The following is a 23,377-nucleotide window of genomic DNA, read 5'->3' on the forward strand; positions in this document are numbered from 1 at the left end:
AGGAAGGAAGGAAGGAAGGAAGGAAGGAAGGAAGGAAGGAAGGAAGGAAGGAAGGAAGGAAGGAAGGAAGGAAGGAAGGAAGGAAGGAAGGAAGGAAGGAAGGAAGGAAGGAAGGAAGGAAGGAAGGGAGGGAGGGAGGGAGGGAGGGAGGGAGGGAGGGAGGGAGGGAGGAAGGAAGGAAGGAAGGAAGGAAGGAAGGAAGGAAGGAAGGAAGGAAGGAAGGAAGGAAGGAAGGAAGGAAGGAAGGAAGGAAGGAAGGGAGGAAGGTTGTAGGGGACAGGAAATCCCATGAGAGCCTGTTGGCAATCACAGTGGAAGTCTCAGCCGCACAAGTGAGGCAAACATCCATTCCCAGGATGGAGGTTTATCATGATGGCAGTGAGGAGGTTTCTATTGCCAACAGAGATCATGCTGATAGAGTCCACAGGGATGGGAGGGTGGAACATCTTCTGGGTCCCTCAGGGAGACAGCAGGGGAATATAATTCTTAATAACATATTATTGGCCAATGTGTATAAGAAGGAAAGGCTGGAGGAAGCAGTATTGTGCCAAGGATTAAGAACAAAATTAAGAGAGCATTTTATTGAACACACAAACACAAGAAGACTTTACAGCACATACCTTCAAGGTGAAGCCACATTAACCGTCCTTTAACCGAGGTGATAGAAGCAACACATATCTCTGCAGGGTTCCTGGGGTTCACTGCCTCCAGCTTCATGTTCTTAGTAAAGCCACGGCTGAAGGATGTCTGAAAGAGTCAAGGACCAACACTGAAGCACAGCACTGCAGCACTGCATGACTTTAATTAGGCTGTCCACGGGGAAGCATAAATTTAGCATGGTTTACTTTTTGCTGGAAGGACAGGATGCACTGAAGAACACCAAGGCTTCCAGATTGAAAATGGAGCTGCCCTGGGCACCCATATGAAAAAACAATGACAGCAACAAATCAAGAAACAATGTATTTCATGGTTTACTCCAATCCCTAACTCTCAGACTGAGAGAAGGTTACTTTGCACCAGCTCCAAGTATATTTGAATGCTTGCTAGTGATGCATTTGGTGGCCGCTCTTGGTAACGACACAAAGGGTTCCCAGATCTGCTGTGCTTGAGCATCTCTCACTTTGCTAGGAGAAACCTTGTAGAGCAAACAACTCATCTTGCCTGAGAACAAAGAAACTTCTTCACGCATTTAGTTGCCCAAGCTGATCAAGGCCAGAGAAATTTGAGCAACCTATTCAAGTATGTTTTTCTTCTTGGAGTATTTTAAGCTCAGTGTACAAGGTCCTTCTCTGTAGACTTCATGTACTTAAGTTCATTGGTTGCAGGTGGGTGTAGATGGAGCCAGTTGTGTTTACTGGTACAGCAGTACCTCTGTACACTTAAATATAGCTCCAAAGAAACAGGTCTTTCACAGGTTATCTGAGGCCCCCCACTGCCCTCCCACTCTTCTCCAGTGAAGTCAAAGCCAGGCCAGGTATTACAGCAATGATCCCCAAATGAGTGGTCGTCACCCCAAATAAGAAACACAGGACCAAAATGTGGGGTCATGAGCTTGTGAGAATGCAGCACCCCCCGTTGTACTAAGAGTCTGGGAGCCTGAGAGAAGCTGCAGTTCAAATCATTCAGGTACCAATGCTGAAGGCTAATGTATGCCCCAGCAAACTGCTTCAGTCTGAGCTTGGCCTGGCTACGGGAGAGCAGCAGGCTGCTGACCAGTCCCTCCGGCTCCTGCCAGAGCCAGGATGGCTCAGCTAATGTAACAAACCACAACCCCTCTTTGTAGCCACTGAAGGTGATCGCAAGTGCAAAGGGATCCCAAGACCCTACAACCCTCTCCAAAACCTTCCCCAAAAGCCAAACCTCAAGCTACTCTTCACCTACTTTCATCCTTACCCTCTGTCCCTTGCAGTGTCCCCTCTCCCTTCGCTTAAGGTCAGTCCCCTCCCAACATCCCCACCACGACTATCCCTGAAAACACACTAATGCAATATCTGTGGCCATGCCATGCCTTCCTTTCCTTGCATTTTCCTCCCACTTATCCCACCTGTTCTACAACACATCAGCTCTGAGTGCTTTCATCTCTCTGTTTGCACATAGTAGCATGAAAAGGTTCCCCCTCTTGGCTGAGATTTTGGCTAATAATAATTAGGATGGGTAATAATGGTCACTGACTCAAAATTACACCAATCTCTCATCCAGCAGCCCCATGTGAGCAACTGGAAGCCAGACTCAAATTCAACCCTTCTGCTATTTGTACAGCACGTAGGACTGTCGGTACTTCACCTTGAACAATCACTGACATATCTTTGTGAGGCTAAAAACTTCTGGGTTTTGGTCTTTTTTTCATCAAGAGACCTTCCAAGAACATGCTGCTAGTCTCAGATGTTGCTTGGACTGTCGCAAGCCTTGCTCAGCACACAGATCAGCTTCACCCTGTAAAAGCTGCCAATGGCCGGGACTGCAGAAAAGCAGGGTGAGTTTGTTTAAGTGCCTTTTATGTTGCCTAACAAGGAAATGTCATTTATCATCACACTGGCTCCTTTCAGTGCAATTCGGTGCTGGAGGCTAATTTATACAGAATCAATGGCAAAACAGTTAGCTGGGAGTTTATTTTACTAAGCATTTGGTCATGTCAATCCATTTCATAACTGCCTCTCCTTGTTAAATATCCCCCCCGGGGAAACAGTTACAGCATATCCACTTCCAGCCCCACGTCTGGCTGCACTAGGTGGAAGATGTGCTTGCAATACAGCTGCTATCAAAGAGCCGCTCACAGCCACAAAGCAAATGGACCGACCTGCCAGGGAGGTTGTACAAGCAACAACAGCGAGATTATGGCTCTCTGCAGAGACTTGTGTTACTGGGAGTGAAAGAATAACAGACACATGTTCATGTTTCCTTAAAAAAAAAAAAAAAAAAGAAAAAACAAAGGGCTTAGACCTGATTTAATCTTTGGAGGATATTACACAGAGACTATTCTCAAGGCTGCCAGCACTGAGAGCACAGATCCATTACTTGGCAAAACAAAAGAGATATCAAGAAAAGGGAGGGATGCTTGCAGAAAAGAAGAAATGCGACAATTGTCCCACTCTATTGGTGCGACGCAGCGTTATCCAGCTTCCCTCAGCTCCTTCAGAAATCTTCACTTAAAGTCCCTTAAGGCAGAGGGTTTTGCATAGGATGACACAATAAATGGGGCAAAGAAATCCTGACTCTGGTTTGACTCCCAGGCCAAACTCTGTTGATGATACAGATCTTCTGAATTCATCAACAAAAAGTGTTCAAATTCATCAGTTCTCCATCAAAGGTCTGTCCCAAGCCAGGCTGCCCTTGGGCCACCATGGATGAGGAACGCCATGCAAAACCACAGCCGGTGTCTCATGAGACTGTCTGCATTCTGCTTTTCATAAACAACCTGTCCTGCAGTCTTGTGAATTCTGAGCGCAGCAAAAGGCTAAGTAACTCCGAGAGGAACCTGCCTGTCCACCGTTCACAACACTGCTTTATTTTGCAAACCCTTCTACGCTCACTTTAGGTACCACCACATTTTCTGTTATTGATGGGCTCTCAACTTCCATCAGCTGATAGAAGCATGAAGAGCACCAGCTTATTAGAAAAGGCTACATCTGCCTTTCACCAAGTGGTGAATACCCGTCAGATCAAGCCACGCCGACTGTCATTGCCAGAAAACAGCCCGCAAAAGACTATTTCCAAAGCTCTGAATCTTGATGGCCTCCAGCGTAATGGTGTGCTGCTCACTCTCACATCACTGTTGCTGGATCAAGGGAGCATGTGAGCTCTCCCAAAGACCAGAGCATCCATACGGGTTAATCACTCTTCTCACACTCTGAGCTCACCACCTTCAACCTTAGCTTTTAATCGCGTTTGGTTTGGTTAAACGTATCCCCCTGGGAACCAGAGAAAGCACCCAAAATATGAAAAGGGCCACATGACATCATGCAATTTTTTTACCTAGTTTATTTTTTTAATAGCACTTGAATTACTTGTAACGGTCAGTTGTGACCCTTCTTGTGCTAGGTGTTGTACAAAATCAGAGAGGAGATGAAGAGCCAGAAATCTAAATGAATCAAATGAAGACAAGAGTCAGACAACATTTTTTATCTTTTAGGGATGGAGACCTGAAACACTTCTCCAGCTTCCTTCCTAAGACAGACTCGTGGTGCTCTGGGGAAGCCTCCCAAAGCCCTGCTGCAGCTTTTCTGTGCAAGCTATTTCGTTTCACATGGATCTACAGGACCAACGCAAAGGCAAGAAGAGAACTTACGTTTCTAAAGCACAGGTGAGGCGCTGCCTCCGCTCCACACTGCTTCTGGTAGTCTGCCCAGTCAAAGTCCTGGCCAGAGTAACCTGCAGGGTGACAAAACGGAAAGTGCCATCAGCCACCGCTTCACACCAGAGAGCGAGCAGACGACCATTTGTGTTTCAGCATCCCAACCCGCCTCAGAGAGCTGAGCGGTATCAGCAGGCAAGTTCTCTGGATGCCTGTTTATACACCATGAGAGCCAATGCCAACGCTTCCCCAGCCCCCACTTGCACCCCTTCTGCATTTTGTTTTGAAAACTCCAGGTCTTGGTTACAAAGTAATAAAAAATATTTATTTTCCTTATTTTTTCCCTTTCCTGTGAGCATCTCCCACGCTTTAATACATCCATAACTACCAAGAAGTGCTACTGTCCCCAGTTGCCAGGTGGGGCTAGTCATGGACTTGTTTCTCCTTCCTTTAGCTCTCTAAAAGATGGGGTTATGGAGCTGGGCAACAAGGGTCCCTCGGCAGTGTACAGGGAGAGGACCAGCACAATCAGAAGCTGATCCATCCTCTCTTTTGAAGCGTGAGATAAATTCTCCTCTCTCTTCATTGACAAGGATGTACCCTCCGTGACTACTTTCCAGCGGCTCAGCCTACGTGCGCTGAATCCCATCACAGTAAGCACGTTACCCAAGGTTGTATAGAAATCTGGAGCAGCACAGGAAAATGAACGTAGATTTCCCAGCTCCCAGACTAAACTCTCAGCAACTAGATGATCCCTTCAGCCTCTGCTTCTAGGAAAAAAGGGGAAGCAGCACTGATTTATGCGAGCATCTCTCAGAGACAAAACAGACCTCTGCCCATCCACCCTTCTCACCTGGCTATTTAGGCAATAAATTCTTGGCACAGAGAGGAGGGGGTTTATTTGCTTTTTTACAGTGCTTGAAACCAATGAGTGCTAATCCTGTCCAGGGCCCTGTGACGATACTGTCGATACTCGAATAACATTATTGCACAACTACTCTCACTGGAAAGTTTCAGGGGTTCCCTCAATCGCCCTGCTTAGCGTCTCGGCCTGGCCTCATTCCATGGAACATCCCTTAGTGCCTTTTTACTGATAACCAAAAAAGGGACACTCCAGATCAGATGGGAATGAATCATTTATGACAATGAAAATTGTGACATTTTTTGTAGGCAAGAAAGGACAGGAATACTGAGTGGAGTCAGATACCAGTCACCCAGATGAAAAAAAGGAGGTAAAGATTTTAAAAATAAAGTCCCATGCATCCTGCTAAGATACAAGTATGTGGGATAAGATGAATTTCTAATCCGAATGACTGCATACATGACAAACAAATTAATGAGATAAAGCCTTGAGCAGAGAGGGTCCTAAAAGATGTCTGTCTCTGTGGGGCATCCAAGTGCATAATAATTGGAAAGGCAGAAATAAACATGCACAAAGAAGTAAAAAAGGGCAACTCCTTATAGAGAATGTGCATTTTCATACAAAAAAAAAATCCCTGTACTGTTTTTTAACAACCAATTTCTGCAACAGTATTTTCTTCCTGCTTCTTCTCCATCTCCTTTTTGCTCTCCAGTTATTTGTTTGCCAGATACTTTTCAGCTTCATAAAATTAAATGGAAAACAGGCGAAGCGCACATCATGTCAGGAGGGGATTCATCTGATCGCATACAGATTTTTGCAGTGGAAACGCCGATAGCTGTGTCCGTCACCCTGGGCTCCCTACAGAGTCAACGGAAAAGCAGGCAGATCCAGAGGTGATCTGTCTGTCCTCCTGCGATGGAGCAGAATCACCCTGTGAAAGTTCTTCTCACTCTCCATTCACGCTCAGCATGGAAGAGCCCAGCAGCTTAATCAGAAGCAAATATAACAATACAAATGTACCGAACGTTTTGGAAGTGGCATTTCCTTAGTAAGCCTTACAACTAGGAGTGCTACTGAAATGTTTTTCCCCCCTCTTAATAGCTCATAAAAAGGAACAATGGTTGTTACTCTGAAGGGAAGTGGTCTATAAATCCAGCTCTAATAAATATAAACAGCGCTTGTTCAGTGTTTATACAGCAGCAGTAAATGGATATTCATTTTTGGCACTGTAAAGGAAAATACTGCTCTCTATTTCTAGCAGCAAATGCTTGCACCTCCTGTTCATGACTTATCTACTGTATGTTTGGCTTCAACAAAGGCCTGAGAGGCAAAACGGCAAGAGGAAGGATATCAGCGAAATAAAGGCCTCTGAACCCAAACACCCCAACCCGGCACACCGATCTGATGAAATAAAATCAATTAATTTTAAAATCAGAAAAACAACAAACTAATAAAAAAAACACCAAACAAATACAATATAGCAAAGAAACTATTTTCACAAAAAGTAAAAGGGCTTCTTCCACTGTTATCTTTTGCTCCATGGGAACTTCTTGCCTTTCAACAGCGGGAGCCGTTTGGGCAACACTAAATATTGCCAACAAATTCCCTGTTAAGGGTGATGTTGGACGGGAATGTGTGAGCGCTGGGGCAGCAGGCGGCTGGTCAAATCTGCATGTGAGAAGGGGCAGTTTGGACACCCCAGGGCAGGTAGAGCTGTCCAGACGTTCGGGTGGAAATGGTGGGATTTCCTCCTCCTCCTGCAGACCTGCTCATTAGCAGCCAGCTCACGCCACAGCCTTCCTCACTTCCGCAGCGTTGCAGCCCTCTCAGCTCACTCCCGGTTATTTCTTTATCCAAAGCGGGTATTATTCTGCTCAGAGAAGACTGGCTCCCTCAGTGGGGCTTTGGATGCTTTTCATTTTCCCTCTGCTTTCTTTTTGGTGGTTTCTGGGGTAGTCTGGTTTTTTTGAAAAAAAAATAAAATCGTTCCAATGTCTGATTATATTTTAGTGACTCAAAGAGTGTGTCTGCTGATGGAAGAGGTTTTTGACACCAAAGGTGATAAGATGCAGTTTGGGCATGCAGCCCTCATATGCAGTATAAGAAATACGGCAATATATAGCACGCTTCTATCTGCCACTTGTTTTATGACTTATTTTAATAGCTTCCCTCCAGGATTTCTGATCTGACGGCAGAAAGCAAACTTTATTTTCATCAGGGGAATGAGGGGAAACTTTCTACACTTTCTCAAGGGCCCAAGCAAACCCCAATCACCAGCATCCCACCAGATACCTACCTACCCTTTAGACTTTACTGGCCAAGTTGAGAAATACCTATATAGAGTCGCCATCCCTGGAGGTATTTAAAAGACATGTAGACGTAGCACTTCAGGGGATGGTTTAGGAGACATGGCAGTGTTGGGTCGATGGTTGGACTTGATCATCCTAGAGGACTTTTCCAACCCTAATGATTCTATGATTCTATATGACAGATGCTACAGCAACTTCTAAAAATTCTGTCATCGAAAAGAGAGTTCGCATGCACTTGACCCGTAAAACACCATCTCAGGCAGGCTTTGTACCAGCATGGATTGGAAATTATTTGGCCATAACCCTGTAAAGAGCAATGTCTGGCCTATGGTCTACTTTAGTTAATTAGCGGGCCTGGGGGAAGGTGCACGTGAATTTGGGGTAGCAAAACCAAAACACTCCATTTACTTTCATTTTAGCAACTTTTCTAGCCAATATCAGTGAGCACAGACACAGGCATTATCATTACACCTGGATTTAAGCAGGAGAGAGCTAAAGCATCCAGACAGCACATTTATTTCAGTAAAAGCAACGGAGTAATCATGGAAGCACTGTATGCAGCTGCACGCGCAGGACTGCAGGACTTTGGTGGAAATTTCGAATTACATGTGCTGAAGAGACACTCTGGATAAACACAAGAGGACTCTGAATCTGGAAGGGAATAACCCTTCCCTTCCCTGGGTTTGGCAGCCGCATACTTCTTCCAAAATGAAGCCAAATCTGCATGTGCAAAACTTAGTGGGATTTTTTTTTTTTTCTGAGGCATTTCTTTTTCTCCCAAGTAACACCAATTTTTGGCAAAGGGTCAACATCCTGGCCAGCTTCAAAAATCTAAAATTCCAGAGAACCAAGACATTTTGCAAATGAAGAGATATTGCTAGGGCACCGCAGGTGGCTGTCTGAAATTGCAGGTAATTAACTGCACTGCTACGAACTTGGGAAATTGCACGGTTGGAGGCTGTTTCTCCTGGCTCTGACCTGAACAGTTTGCCCTCGCCTGGGATTTTTTGAGACTGCTAAGGAAATGCCTACACACTCCCGGGCAGGCAGCCGTGAGTTTAGCTGGTGGGGCACGAGGCGATTTCAATACAGAAGACATTTAGATTTAGGAGCTTTCCTTGGGCTCAGCCTTGCGGATATTGTAGTGGAACTGCCTGGTTTGTCTCTGGTATGGTATGACTTTCAATGCTCCTTTTGCTCTCCACACAGACGAAGCATCGCTAAGATGTATTTTACAGGAATTCACTGGGCTTTGGTGCAGCCTGCTCCAGACTACAAAGCACGCAGACATCAATCCGCCAGCGAGATGCTTTTGCAGAGATGTTCACAGGGTGGTTTGAGCCAGAACAGCCCCAGTGACTCAAGAGAGCTACCCTGGCTCAGGGTGCTTAGGGTGATGCTCTGCAGCAAACAGCATCACGGTTTTAAAGGCAATAATAACAAGCGAAGTTCCTTCAGAGGAAACCTGCAAATCACCACGAAGGAATACGAACCCTTGGGAGGTGTGAGATTGACTCCGTTTTTAAGGCACCACTGTATCGGCAAGATCCCTAAGGAATCCGCATGGCAAAGCATTGAGATTTTGCTGGGTTCAGGTCTCACGTCATCGATGGTCACTTGTAAATAATGATTGTTAAAAACCTAAGGGGTGAAAAAGAAGAAAACAAAATCAGAAGTTAAATTTGCTGTAACATTAGCTAGTGTGGAAAGCTGGAAAAGCCAGGCCTTGGAATGAAAGTACTCCCAAAAATAACTTGCTCTCACCTAACATTTTTCATCAAAATGTTTCTACCAAAGAGATCAAAGCCTGAGTTTTAGAGATGGGTAAACTGGGGCAGCGAAAACACTGGGGTTCAGGGTCACTCAGTGTCCCCATAGCTGGGCAGGGGCTGGAGGCGATCCTGGAGACCCCACAGCCTTCCCCTCTCCTGCCTTCAAGAGCGTGGATTAAATATCCAGCTACCACCTCCATCCAGCTGTTTTGTTTCAAAAGGTTTCCCAGATGTGCAGGGAAAATACATATGCATGGAGGGGAGAAAGAGATAAAAGAGGGATCCCTTTTTGTTTTGCATGTAAGTGGTAGATGGACACGCTTATCCCCATTAGATCTAAGAGCATATAGTCAGCTAGTGATGCTTGTGGGAAAGAAACAATTAATTAATTGGGAACATCCATGGATTTTAAAAAGATTTCTTAATGTGTTCCCCAGGCAATGAAGTACCACTCCTCAGTTTTCCTAAATGTGGCGGAAATCAGTGAGAGGTAATCAGGCTCTTTTCACCCCTGCTTTCTGGGAGCTCACCTTGGTCACTGATGCAGGACAGATATGAAACGGCTCCCTCACATTCACCGCCTCCAGCTTCATCCCCACGGTGAAGAAGTGGTTTCGCAAATCAGCATGGTCCTGCAGGAAGAGAGAGGGAAGAGGAACACAGTGTGTCAGCGCCATCCACCAAGGAGGGGCTGATACATTTGAAAATCTATTTTAAATGTGTCCACATGGGTTTTGTGACTTAGCTGATTACCAGATTGACTCCCAGCTCCAACTGGGTGCTCCTGGTCCTATGTTTTTTTCATGCCAACCCAATCACAGAAAGAAAGCCTCGCTCCTAGAGGACAGATCTGCAGGATCAAGGCCATCATATCTAAAGCACAATATGCATCCATCTCATCAGCAGCACCTAACTTGAACTTAGTCGATAAGGAGATCATGTTTACCAAAATGAGGGCTTGTCTGAGAAATGGCTACTTGAAAATCTCCCCCGGGCAGAGCCTCTTCACCTCTGACAGCCACTACCACCTGGGAGCAACCAGAGGTCCGGAGGTGCCAAGACTCAACCTGAGGTCCCCCAGGGTAATGCACAGCATGGGTGCAAACACCTCAGGATGGCCCTGATTTACCCTGAGGGATGTCCAGCTCCTGCAGGGCACCGAGATAAGAACGTGGGCTGGTTTTCATGTACTGCAAGATGGAAAGGTCTCTTCTCCAGCCAGGAGATTAAAGGTGGACTAAGGTCCAGACAATGAACTTGGACCCAAAATGCAGGCAACAAGAGAACACGTTGGTAGGAAAACAGTCAACTGTGTCGAAGTACATGCCCACTGCAACACTTTTACCTGGGATCAAGCCTGGCTGCATCCAGAGGGTTGCACACAGCAGCTTTGGGGATGGCAGCAGGACGCAGTCCCAACAGTCAGAAGTAACCCAAGTTCGAGTCCCTGATTTCTCACCAGTTTAGTCTTTAACACTATGAAATTCCTCCATCTCTCATGACCCCCGTCTAACAGGTGTACAAGTTGGCATCCTAATTCCAGCCTAATGATCATATTTTGTGTTCCCTTAATAAAAATGTCCTACAGTATTTCTAAACCATATGTGCATCAGCCGATACAAGCATAAAAAAGAGATGATGTTATATTTAACACACGCATACAGACGACTGCAAAATAAATGCAGAAAGCTTGCTATCTAATAAGTGGCTAGCAATGTCATTCCCATCTACATTCATTGCTACATGTTGCATTCTTGTTCTAAAATGATTTTCTATTGATCCGAAGTCATATGTCATTGTGCTTTCTCTTCCCAAGAACTGTCTTCACTTGTAGACTTAACAACTTCTATTTTGGGATCTTACATTACTGCTTCCATTAGAGGTAAGGATTTTTACAAGCTCCAACACAGCTAAATGAATTGTTATTTTCATCTTAACGATCTGCAATGTTACGTGAGACCCAAAAAGCAGTCAGAAAAATAATCATAACGGATTTAGTCTCACAGCAGAAGTATATACTTAGGGGGAAACTGAGGCAGATTTACCAATAATGGCCCAAAGCCCAATGAACTAATGGTTGAAGAAGGAGCAGACATTCAAGCGTTTGGGTGCCCTGCAGGGTAGCAGGACCATCAGACACACTTGCGCTTGCTGGCAGTTGCTTCCGTATCACTAAAGCCCCAGAGAAACAGGAGACCCGTTTTCTAGCAAAGAGAACGTTTCATCAAATAGAAGTCTGAACCAGGGGAGAGAATCTGGCTCCTTGTACACAGAGGTTACATAGTACCAGGGATGCACTGGATCGACAGGTTACCAGAATTGCCATCGTGAATACTGAAAAGGCTACAGCTGCAGAAAGATGATGGCTGCGGAAATCAGACCTCACCAGCACAGAACTTCAAATCTCCAAAAGCCAAAAGCATCTGGACTGGAGGGCTGCCTCCTCCTGCATGAGGATCCACACCCGGCATCTCTTAATCCTCACGGTGAGGTTGTAAAGAAAAGGCAACTTTGCAAAATGTACATCTGGAAGCAAGCTTACACTGCAGCATCTTCCTATCAAAAGTTCCACGATCCAATTCACGCTTGTATCCAGCTTCAACACATACTAAGCCAAGATCCACCAAAGTACTTAATCACATTTCTCTTTAAACATGCTCAACTTTTTAAGTGATTAGTCGATTGAGACCAAAATATATTGAGACCAAACCACATTGCTTCTCATTTTATTTGAATAATTTTCTTTAGTTCTTCTCCTTCTATTTGTTTCAGCCTTTTTCAAAGGGAAAAAATAATCAGGTAGAGAAAAAAAAAAACAACTAATAACATTTAAAGCTATTTTACTTCAAAAGCATCTCTCTTTTTCTCCACACATGCTATCTTAGGATCAAATCTCCCTTCTCGTTCAGTGTAGCATGTAAATATCTTCCCCATTAAACTAACAGCAAGAGCGAATTCGCAAGGGGAGTTCGTGGGATCTCGGGTACGTCTCCCTTTTGAGGGTCAAAATCCTCTTTGAAGCAGGAACGTACGTTTGTTTGGAGAAGGGCTGTGGAAGTAAAAAGCTTGTCTGTGTTAAATGTCATTTTTGAGATGGAAAAGCTTTCATGGAGAAAAAAGCCTTTGTATTGTACCTCTCTGGCAAATGGTCAGGGTCTGGATATTTGATCTCTCTCATATATTTGCTGAAGAAAAGCATCAAAATTTACTGAAGCAGCCTTAGATTTTTACAGCCACAAAAGGAAAAAAAGATCCTGATGCCATTCGCTGGTTCCAGTGCTGGAGTTGCCTCAGCCAGCAGGGAATTACTTAGGATCTGGCATATGCTCCTCTTCAAAACTCCAATTAATTTACATAATTTCTAAGAATAGGTTCCACAGAAGTGAAGGCAAAGCTTTTAATTAGTATTAGACTCAAAGTGATACACTGGATAATGAACAGCTCTCTCCTCCCTTTATTCACGTTGACAGGAAAGACGCCTGTTTCATAAAAGCAGCTACAAGAGGAGGACTGGAGGGGCGAGACTTCCCCCTGGTCCCCGCCAGGCTCTGCAGCCAAGCAAAAGAAACGCCTGATTTGATTAGGGGTGGCAGAATCCGACCCTTTACTGCTATTTCACGGCGTTCAAAGCCACCTACAAGGACATCAGCAGCCATTATTTTCTAGCAACTTCTCCAAGTGAGTTTCAATTTTCTTTGGAATGGAGATGAATAAGCAGAATATTTTTGACCAGTTGGAGCATTTCATAGCCTCGTGCATGGTGAACCTTTACTCCTACTGGCAGGCAATGCTTCCCAGGAGCAGTCCCACTGACCACACGGACTTACACCCATGGATTGCCTGTCCCAGAGTTCACAAGCCCTGAGCGGGCGACGGAAAAGCCCTCTGACTGCTGGAGAGGAGCCAAGTGAGCTGGATCAACAATCCACAAGGATGCAGACAAATCCCTTAGAGCAAAGTGAAAAAAAAAATCATACCACGGGGAAGTACAATGAGTTAACGTGGTACGAGCACCACAGTCGGTCATTCAAAGGGTCACAATCTCTGACATGGTGGACTACAGCCTGCGGCAGCGCTCACAGGTAATGAACAGAAAACTGCGTAACCCTCTGCTGAATCTAAGCCTGTAAGTCTGTCACAGCCCAAACCCACCGGCAAAAGCCAGGGCTGCCACAGGTCTCACTACGAGCCCCAAGAAGCAATTAAACCCAGCCCCACACTCATAGTTTTAGAGCTGTATGCATTTGAAAATTTGCCAGCATGCACAGGCTGCGACCCTCCGGCCCACCCGAAAGACAGTCCCGCTTCGATACGCGTCTGCATCGTTATCTCCATCTTCGTACGGCACGCGTTTGTGCAACCCTTGTGCAAAAATACCGATGGGCTTTGCAACGGCTCACTGCAACCAGCATCACCTGCAGGGCTGAAAGCTGGAACATCTGAAGGTCAAATAACAAGTCAGCAGTGGTGCTGGGAGGAGAACCAGGCTCCGAATTCCCAACCCTCTTCTTCAGGTACCGAGATAGTTGCATAATTTTCTCCTGCATAGGTAACTAGTCACTAGCAGTGCAGGTTTCAAAAATGTCAGGTGACTTGGGAGCCTAAAAGTCATTCCGAAAGAGACCCTCAGACAGATTTACAAAAGTATTCAGACTCTTAAGGATGCAGACAGGCTTTAGGGAAGTACCTGTGTGTGTGACATGCTTAAGTCCTAATAATAGTCACTAAGCATCGGCTTTAGGTCTTGAACTCAAACAGATACACTTCAAAATCATCGTTGTCATTTGCCCTTTCTGCCACCTAAATATCTCGCTGAACCTGATTTCTGAGGATTTCTACTCAACAAATGTCTTTTAACTGTAAATAAACTTAAATTTGCCCATATCGCAGCAGCGTTCTGGCCGCTGAAGGGTGGAGCTCAGGTAATTTTACAGTGCATTGGGTAACGCACATAGAGCAGGGGGACTTAGCTAAGATGTGTCTGCAAACCCGGGGAAGGGCACCACCTTCAGACTGTGAAATGCTCGGTTTTAGCCCATTCTACTCAAGATACAATACTGGAGTCATCTCATTTTAAACCTAGCAGCTTAACCAGTGTATAAATAAAAGGAAAAGGCTCTAATTTGAACCCTAATTTTCAAATACACTAAAAGTCAGGCCTCTTTTGGTCCAGGATAGTCAGATTCGCACCAATTATAAGCCTGTAACTTTGCGCAAAACTCAGCAATAAGTCTGCATGCTGTAAAGTTGCAAAACTGAGAGGCTGATTAGAAACACTGAGCACTTAATAAATGACTGACCTGAGCCTCTTTTAATCCTCACCAACTCTAACAGTGTGAAATGCTATTGCCTTCAGCCACATCTCTCCTGGTTTACCCTACTAAAAGGCACAGAAGTGGGCCCCATCTGGTATGATTGGAAACGTTTTATTTGATTCAGTTTTTGTTTTCAAAGAAATTGCTTCCCCCAGTGTTTTCTCTAATTCTCCAAGAAACTGGCTGCTTCTAATAGCCTAATTTTAATCACAAAGCTCATGTGTGGTAACCAGTCACAAACACAGTAATAGCAGTGGTTAAACTGCCTCTACAGGAATCTGGCATTTGTTTTTTAATTGAGCAAAAAAAAATAAATAGAAGAACCCTCCCAAATGCAAGACACTGCATTATTTGTGGATGAATCAGTCTTGTTTGTGATCCATCAACTTCCTTTGCTAAACATGGAGCAATTTTCCCTAAAGACACACTCTCTGCAGGGAGACAAAAATCCCCCAGTAAGACACAACACGAGCAAATTGTCCCTCAGTTTGACAAGTGCAGTCACGGGAAGACCAAAATATAGAGATGTGGGGTGGGATGAGGAGGAAAGGGTGCTGGGAAGGAGGCTTTAGAGATACTGTGACCCTGAAGTAATGAGCACGAGAGCCAGCTATAAACTGCACCTACTGAAGAGGCCCTTAAAAACTGCAGATGCTTCTGCCTAGGATCGAATTTAGCCCTACAGATTTTAAGCTCCTCTTGTTGAATAAAAAATAGTTACCATAGAAACAGCAACATTGCAGAGTAGCCGGTCTAAATCCAAATACACCTTCTCCGTATGGCTCGGCCCGCCGCAGATGGCATTAGGGCAAAGATCCCCTCCTACGCAGCGCCTGCTTTGATTTGCCTGGGCGGTGCAAGCACGGGCAGCAGAGGTAGAGGAGACAGATATGCATCCACTTGGGGATTTTTTTGCATTTGTTTGTTGGGTTTTTTTAACATCTTACGGCATTCAGGACTGCCACACCACTCCATAAGTGTCTGCTAACAAATCCTTCTTGCATGGGTGACGTGCATGGGTCCCATTTCACAGGTGGATAAGTAAAGTGGAAAGGAAAACACAGGTGGGAACACCAACTTGAGTGCTCAGAATGAAACCATCAGTGTCTCTTTTCACACCCCTAAATAAGTATCTCAGCTGTGAAGAGGGACTGGGTCCTCACAGGCACTTGTTTGGACCTAGTCTGCCCTCATTAACGTCATGGCAGTAATAGCTATTGAGAAATCAATGGGAATTCATTAGAGGATCAGAATAAATTCAGTGTACGCTGTGGTCTGCAACCACCTTGCAAAACAGCTATGGACCAGAGCTGGCTTTTGCTTTCTTTGAGGAAAATCACCTATCTTTAAATAGATGACTTTTAGGTATCACACACCCCCTACACGGGAGCAGACTCTGGCTGTAGGTGCCAGATCCTCCAACAGCCCCTCTCAGTGGAAAACACTGCCATGTCCAGGGATGCGGGAGGCAAGACCTCAGGTCGTCACGCACAAAATCCCCCACACCAAGCCTGGACGCAGTAAGCAAAGTGGATCACGCCTTTTTGCTAACCTCTCACCACGCCGAGAGACCCCTGACATGTAACGGAGAAAGAAAACCACACATGCTAAATGTACAGCCAAAGGGATGAGGAAGGCTGAGGGACCCAGCTCCCACTCCACCTACCTGTTTTGCTTGAACTGTCTCCAGCATTTCTCTTCCATCCCTGACTTTCATACGGTGCTGCCATCAGACCCTTGGGGCATCTCAGATAAGGCATGGCTACATTCACCTCCTTGGACTGCTCTCCCCACCCACTTCCTTGCAAAGCCCATGGTCAGAAGGGAGCTGTAGAGAGGTTAAAACTTTCCCCTGGTCCACAGAGGGACCACCAGACTCCATCTCATTTGAGTGGCACCTTTGGTATCGGAGACATCCTTGCTCCCAAGAGCCACAAAGGCAGCAACATTTGTGAGGACCTTAGCAGTATACTCCTAATGATGGTTGTTAGGTCTTGCAAGATAAATGGCTTTAACAAGCTGAGACAGGAGTGGATCAAAAGGCAACCAAACAACAGAGGGATCAGGATTCTGTGGACATCTCCCAGCCAGGCAAATAGCAATCAGGGAGAAGGGCTGGTGAGTGCTACGGACAGGGAAGAACAGATGGGTTATAAATAACCTGGCAGCCTGCAAACAACATGGCGACTGGCGGGTTATTAAAGCACAGCATGCGCAACAAGGGCCAGCCAAGCCATCGGTGCACGAAGGGGCTGGGGCTTGCTAATGTTGGGAGTTGGCTTCCAAGTGAAACCAAAAGCACATCCGTTTTAAGCTACTGCATCAGCACGAGCCCATCTATTAGTGGGGCTGATGACAGAAGAGCCCTGCTGGACTTCAACTTTATTCATCCACTCAGGTCAGGATTGCCTCTGAGCAGAAAGTAACCCTTGAGTTTCTCTATCTTACACTTAAACTCCTCCAGAATACCAAATAATGGAAGAAAACACCCTAAAACACCCGAAGGGTTTATTAACTTTTGAGAGATGTTGTTCTGTTTGGAAAAAAAAAAAGTCTTGGAGAAATAGTCCCTCTTACTCTTATATTTAAAATGTACAATTCATCTGATGGAAAAAATGTATTTTAGAGGGGGGGAGGAGTCCTGTCTAATATTTGTCATCATACTTTTGAGTGTAGAACTAGAACAACCACTCCGTCCTGAATTTCAGAGGGCAACTCTTGCCTGGCTGATGGGTGGTCCCCCCATCACTCTCCTTAGGAGAGATTTGTCCCGACTGATTCCTTCCATGTCATTAGCCTTACCATTAATTAATACTATTAGTGATTACACAGAACAGCCAAAACCTCCAGTTAGAAATAGGGGCACACTAGGGTGGGCATAGTGTAGAGATTTTTTTTTTGCCACAGAGAGAAAAATTTTGAACTGGAAAAAAAACCAAGAACAACTTTAGGACAGGAGGACCAGAGGCTGGAGACAAGAGGAGTGGGTTCAAAGGCTATAAATCAGGAATTGACACCTGTCTTAGATAACACCTCTTCCTCCTAAGTGTCTGTGCTCTTCAAGCAGTTCAACAGACTTTGGGTTAGGGATGTGGCTGGTGATACCTCTATCCAAGCCAGTCATCAGGACTCACTTTATAGCAGTCAGAGGGCATTGGGAATAGGATGCCCATATGCAATATCTATGGAAAGATGATGAGCGCCCCAAATCCTGGGTAGGATTTAGTTGCCCAACCAGAGCTGTCTGGGGTGAGCTGAAAGACACCCAGGGATCCACAAACATCTGCATGGGACCCACAGATATGGCACAGGAGACCAGGGGGAGCATAGTGGGATGTCAGAGAAGTACCCCAGCATCCCCTTCTTTCTAAGACATTAAATCCCATGATCTGTGTCCAGCATTCATCTTACCCAAGCTGCAGGGCTTTAACTCCAAAAAATGCATTGATTCATAAACATTAGGGCTAGAAGGTGCTGTGTTTGGCGTCTGGCTTCCTGATGCAAGGCTCTCTCTTACAGAGCACCAGCAATGCCATCACTGAAGCAAACTACTGAAATTGTCACACTTAACTTGAGATCAGGCCCCAGTAACAGTTTGACCACCCTTATTCATACCCAGAGCCCTGGCTATTTTCTCAGGTGCCCTCTGAAGCCTGAGCCATCATTTATGATCGGTACCTAGCCAAGCATGGGGGATCCCTACAGCACCCCGAAATCAGAGCAGAAACAGCAAAGGATTGTGGCCTCCTTGGGTTGTGGCCTTTCGGAAGCATTTGTGCCCCTTAGCCCTTTGAATACCCTTGAAAATCCTGTCTGTATTTAGTTTTCTTTAAGGAACAACATGTTTTCTGAAAAGAACCGAACGACAAAATAGCGGGTGTGTTGCAAAAAGCTTTGTGAAGAAAAATCTTATTCCAGGATGTGCAGTTTGCAAAACACTATGTTTAGTAGCTATATAATAGCAGCATTTTCTGGCAGTTGAACATCACGTTCCTTCTCAAAGGATCCTAAAGCATTTTTACAAACACTTTCAACATATGCCCAAGTGTAAAATAGCACCAGAAAAAAAGAAGATCCTGTTTGCAGCCTTCCCCCAAATTTTGCAACCAGCTCGTGTGGTCTGGTGGCTAGTGTCCCCTCCCTGCATGCCAAGAGGGGATCAGGGCTGTGCTTTTGCAAAGGATTTTTGGATCTGCCGCCAAAGACCACCACATACAAGTTGAGCTCTGCCACACTTCTGAGAGTTGATAATTCTGACTCAAATCCATGGCTTATGAAGTCGCAGGCAGAACCCAACCATGTCACACCAAAACCAAAGAGCATCACCACCGACAGCAATGATGGGCTGACAGACCCATAAGAGGAGCCTCTTCTCCCACTACAATGCAGATCTGCTCTCCCAGCACCACCGCCCAGGACCAATTTGATGGCGCGTTAGTGACACTGCCCACGGTTGTGCACAGCTCAAAGGACAACAGTGATTTAAGTCATAATCCAGCCAAATGTGCACATGTTCACCCCAGGGACCGCTCATGTCTGCAGAGCAAGCACACACTTACGCTCTCCTCAGTGATGGATTTCTGTAGGGAAATGTGGAAAATGTGGAATATAATTGCTCGGTGTGCAGTTTACCATGTCCGCCAAAGTAAACATTTCCAGCTTTAGAAGATCTTTAACAGTTGCCAGCTGTCAAACCCTGTGTTTTATATCTCATCTAACACATGACAGTTACAGTAGCACGGAGCCCCAGGCACTGTGTAGAGACAATACTTCAGTGCTGGGTTTGCAAAAAAATTAAAAAAAAAAAAAAAATTTAAAAATACACCTTTGGATTCGAATCTTTTTGCTGGGATCTGGGATTCTCCTTGAAGGTCCTGCACATAAATATTGGCTTATCTCATAAGGTCAGACAAGGGTTCTCTAATATAGCCTCCTAAAGCCTTTCCTTAACTCATGTTTAAGTCATTACTAGAAGAAGACATGCTTACAAGCACAGAAAAGGTCTCATATTTTTCTCCTCAATTAAGAGGCACAAGATGGGGTTTATTCACCCTAAATGGGCAGAATAAAATGATGCCTACACACAAATAAACAACTCAGCCTCCTGCCTTCCCAGCACCAGAACCAGGGGCTTAGATAACACCAGACACTGAATTCAGCTCCCCTTGTACTCAGCTTTCACATTGCAAATAAAGAATCCTGCCTTTTTGTCACATTTGGCCCCAAAGTAACTCTCCTCTTGGCCCATTCAAGTGTTCCAATGTTTTGCATTGTCTTCTAAGAGGAACATCTTTGCAAGCTCCAACCGCATGGCATGGCAACTGGGATTTGCTGAATTTGAATTTATGACCCTCATGCAATAATTAAAATAAGCGGGTATAAGTCTGGCATGCTGAGAAGAGGCAGCAAACCAGCTGTTAGTTATAAACTTTTTTAAAAAAAAAAAGAAAAGACGTTTTATGAGTCTCCCCAGAAACATTCTTCGCTCTTTCATATGGACAGGAATAAAATTTACACATTAGGCATTCCCTATTGTGATTTAATCCCTGCCCCACACAATGCATTTTTGATCTTTAAACTGCAAATGCAAACTTTTAATAGAGTCGGCAGATTGAAACATTGTATGAAATAAATGGCATAGAATGAAAACCCTCCGCACGCCACTCCCGTAACAACACGGGGCCTCCCAAACCCACATTCGTGCCGACGGCCAACGCACAAATCTTCCCGCTTCTCCCAGCCCAGCACAGCTTTCACACTGCAAGCAAATGAGCCGCTGCCTGGGCCATTAGCAAAGCGCTCCCAAATTAATGTTGCTAATTCGAGCGCATCTCGGCTGGGCGAGGAGCCTGGATTCCTCATGGGAAGCTGCTGCCATGTCCCTGAAGAAAGGGTGAAGGTGGCACTGGGGTTTCCCAGCACGTCAGCCAGGGTGGGGTATGGTGGGTGCCTTCTTCCAGTTGCATGGGTGTTTTGGGGTGTCCCACTGCAATGTGGCTTATGGGCAGGGAAGGAACCCAGAGGGTCCCCAGGATGAGCCAGGATGGTGGTGAGGAGGGCACCATAGTCCACGAGCTCCCCAAGCAGCAGGTGACACTGGAGACAGGGCACACACCTCCCTGAGCATCCTCTCGCACCCACAGCCATGCTGCCCATCGCTCCGCAGCGAGGATGTAACTGTTAGACACCAGACGGGCACGGCTAGAAATCAAGATTATCTGGAGCCGTCATGATTAATAGTAGTGCAGATTTGGATGGGAAATTAAAGCTGGTGCCTCAGGGCTGAAGCACATCTCTAACTATTAAAAAAACAGAGGGGGGGGAAATATGTGGGAGTAAAATTATCTCCCACTTCCACTACAGGTCCCTGGAGGAGGTTTCTCTGCCTTGTGGCTTGTGATGAGATGAAAATTTCTGTGCAAGGCTCTCGGAAATCTGTCCAGCTTATGTCAACTTTCGTATTCGTAGCCTTACATTTTCACGGTTGCATACAATGCCTTTGCACGGGTCTAACGTTAAAAATAACATTGGAGACATCAGCGCTGATCACCCCCAGTCCCTATAAAACACTGACTGCGAGAAATTGGTTCTCAGAATGGAAAGCCTGCGCAAGAGCAAAACTGCATTTTATACAAACATCTCACTTGTGACCTTTCGTGGTGACGTATTAGAGCAACGGCCTTTCCGGCAGAAGTTTAACATAAGCTGCTAAACACCGCATGATATTTATCCATTGCGGGTTCTGTGAGTGAAGGAAAAATGTGCATCTTTTACCTTGAACACTTCCATTGGAAGAGGAAAATTTGCTGCATCATTAAGGGATTTTTCCAGAGAGCATTTCCATTCAGATACAGTCTTCAGAGAATAGATATCTAAAGTGATGACAACAGAAAAAAAAAAACAACAAAACCAAGAGGTTACTGTTTGGAGAGCAAACATTTGTGAAAGACTTAAGTTCCTATGTCATAAAAATGACTAGTACAAGTGAATCGAACAGTGTGTAGATTCCAAGCTGCACAGCGTGGATAAATTCAACACAAAAGCAACTAGCAGGGACACATTTGAGGAAGATTGTGTTTCATATCCCGGAGTAAAACCCAGAAAAGTACACATCCTTCATTTTCTGCTGAAGAAACAAGAACCGTACTACCTCATTACTTGAAAATAACAAAAACTCTCCTTTGATTTTCAATTCTCAAAATACCTGATGTTTTTCAGTCTGAGGAGCCTCAGGCCTTCAGCCAATATTAGTTACATCTGAACAAAAGCAGAAATATCTTTACCAAGGCTTCTGTTCGTTGGAAAGTCTTTTTTTTTAAATTATATTTTATTGCAGCGTTGGGGTTTTTTGCAGTGGGTGGAGGTGGGGCGGGAAGGAACATTTCAGCTAGGTCTCTTCCCAGACTCATTTGTTGGTATCACACCCGAACCAGACAATCACACCAATTCAAAGACTTACACTTAGGAATTTTCATCATTATACTTCTAGGCAACATCTTTGTGCAGATTCACATTGCTTTCATAGAGTTTCTTTAAATAGGTTTAATATTATTAAATCATTATATTAACAAGCCCTTTATGATTCAGTGCAGTGAAACGCCTATGAATCATCAAAGGAAACAATGTAAGAAACAATACTAGGATGAAGAACATTATATTAGATTTACTTCTGCCCTAGAAAACATATTGTTATCCTGCACACAATAAGTTATTGCAGAACATTCATATCAAGGTCTTAAAGAGACAAGATAGGTAGATAGATTGCAACAATTATTAAAATGGAAATGAACATTTACTCAATAATAAACTTGAACCTTGATACAGAGTGAATAGTGTGAAGCCTTTCTTTTGTCAGTTTGGCTTCACACACATCACAGTTCAGTTTGGCCCAATTTGCATTTAAATTCTGTACATCTAATAACCATACACATTTGCTAGCTAGCAATGATTTACTGCTGTATCTTTCAATTCTGACGGAGGAAATAAAAATATGTATAAAGAAAGGAATTGGCAAGCACTGTTTTCACCTAGCACTGATGGTACAGGAGAATTTTATGCTCTGATCTGAATGGATTTAAGACCTTATCAAACTAGGATTTGCAGAATCACTCACTGGAAGTGGATGTATTTATACTTCCACTATATCAAACCTTGCTACTTCAGAACAGACCTCAAGGATCTGCATATGAATTTAAACACATTTAAAGGGAAAATTTAACCTTTCAGGGCTCTATTTTTAATTCCTCAACTGCCTGGTTATTAATGGGAACATACGTTTCAAGTCTTTGTTTACAGCATGTGCCGTGGTCACAAGTGTTAAGGGCACTCTTTACCTAATTGTTCATTATTTTATAGCCTTATTGCTCCAGTTCTCCCTTATTTGCAGGTCAGATCAGCCTGAAGTGCAGGAGGGAAACAACTCACCTGGTTTCTTCCTTTTTGGCTTAAATGATGCCAAATAGGGAAATACTCAATGCAACATGATTTTGTCCCAAGCTGCTGCTAGCCTGTTGTTTCAACTAACAAGAAGTCTGAGTTTTGGAGAACCCTGCTGGATGCTCCCCTGCTCCCCGGACAGAGCAAGCTGAAAACAGACCCTCGTTTTCTACAGTTATAGCAATGAAGTGTAGGAAAGAAGAAAGCGGCATTTTGGGTGACTTTGCCCAAATCAGTGAAAACAAGCAGCAGCTTATTTGGGCAGTGTCAGCAAACTTTGAGAGATAAAGACAACTCCAACGGTTTCAGTAACAAGCAAGCAATATCATATGCGCATTTAATTAGTGGCAGCTAGCTTATGCTGGCAAGTATATGAACACTAAATCGCACGG

The 23,377-nt window shown here is 44.7% G+C and overlaps 1 protein-coding gene across 2 annotated transcripts in view; it reads right to left on the reverse strand.

The window, feature by feature from the left end:
• The window catches only part of SFMBT2 (Scm like with four mbt domains 2), a 124,212-nt gene that overhangs the window by 41,051 nt on the left and 59,784 nt on the right, over positions 1-23,377 (reverse strand). For both annotated transcript variants that reach the window (XM_064442594.1, XM_064442603.1), the window contains 5 exons: positions 21,324-21,421; positions 9,765-9,866; positions 8,956-9,103; positions 4,286-4,368; positions 621-747 (listed from right to left, as the gene is read on the reverse strand). In XM_064442594.1, coding sequence (XP_064298664.1) covers positions 621-747; positions 4,286-4,368; positions 8,956-9,103; positions 9,765-9,866; positions 21,324-21,421 — 558 coding nt within the window. The remainder of the gene's footprint in view (positions 1-620; positions 748-4,285; positions 4,369-8,955; positions 9,104-9,764; positions 9,867-21,323; positions 21,422-23,377) is intronic.

Source organism: Phalacrocorax carbo, chromosome 1 (assembly GCF_963921805.1).
Source record: "Phalacrocorax carbo chromosome 1, bPhaCar2.1, whole genome shotgun sequence".
In the NCBI taxonomy this organism is placed as follows: domain Eukaryota; kingdom Metazoa; phylum Chordata; class Aves; order Suliformes; family Phalacrocoracidae; genus Phalacrocorax; species Phalacrocorax carbo.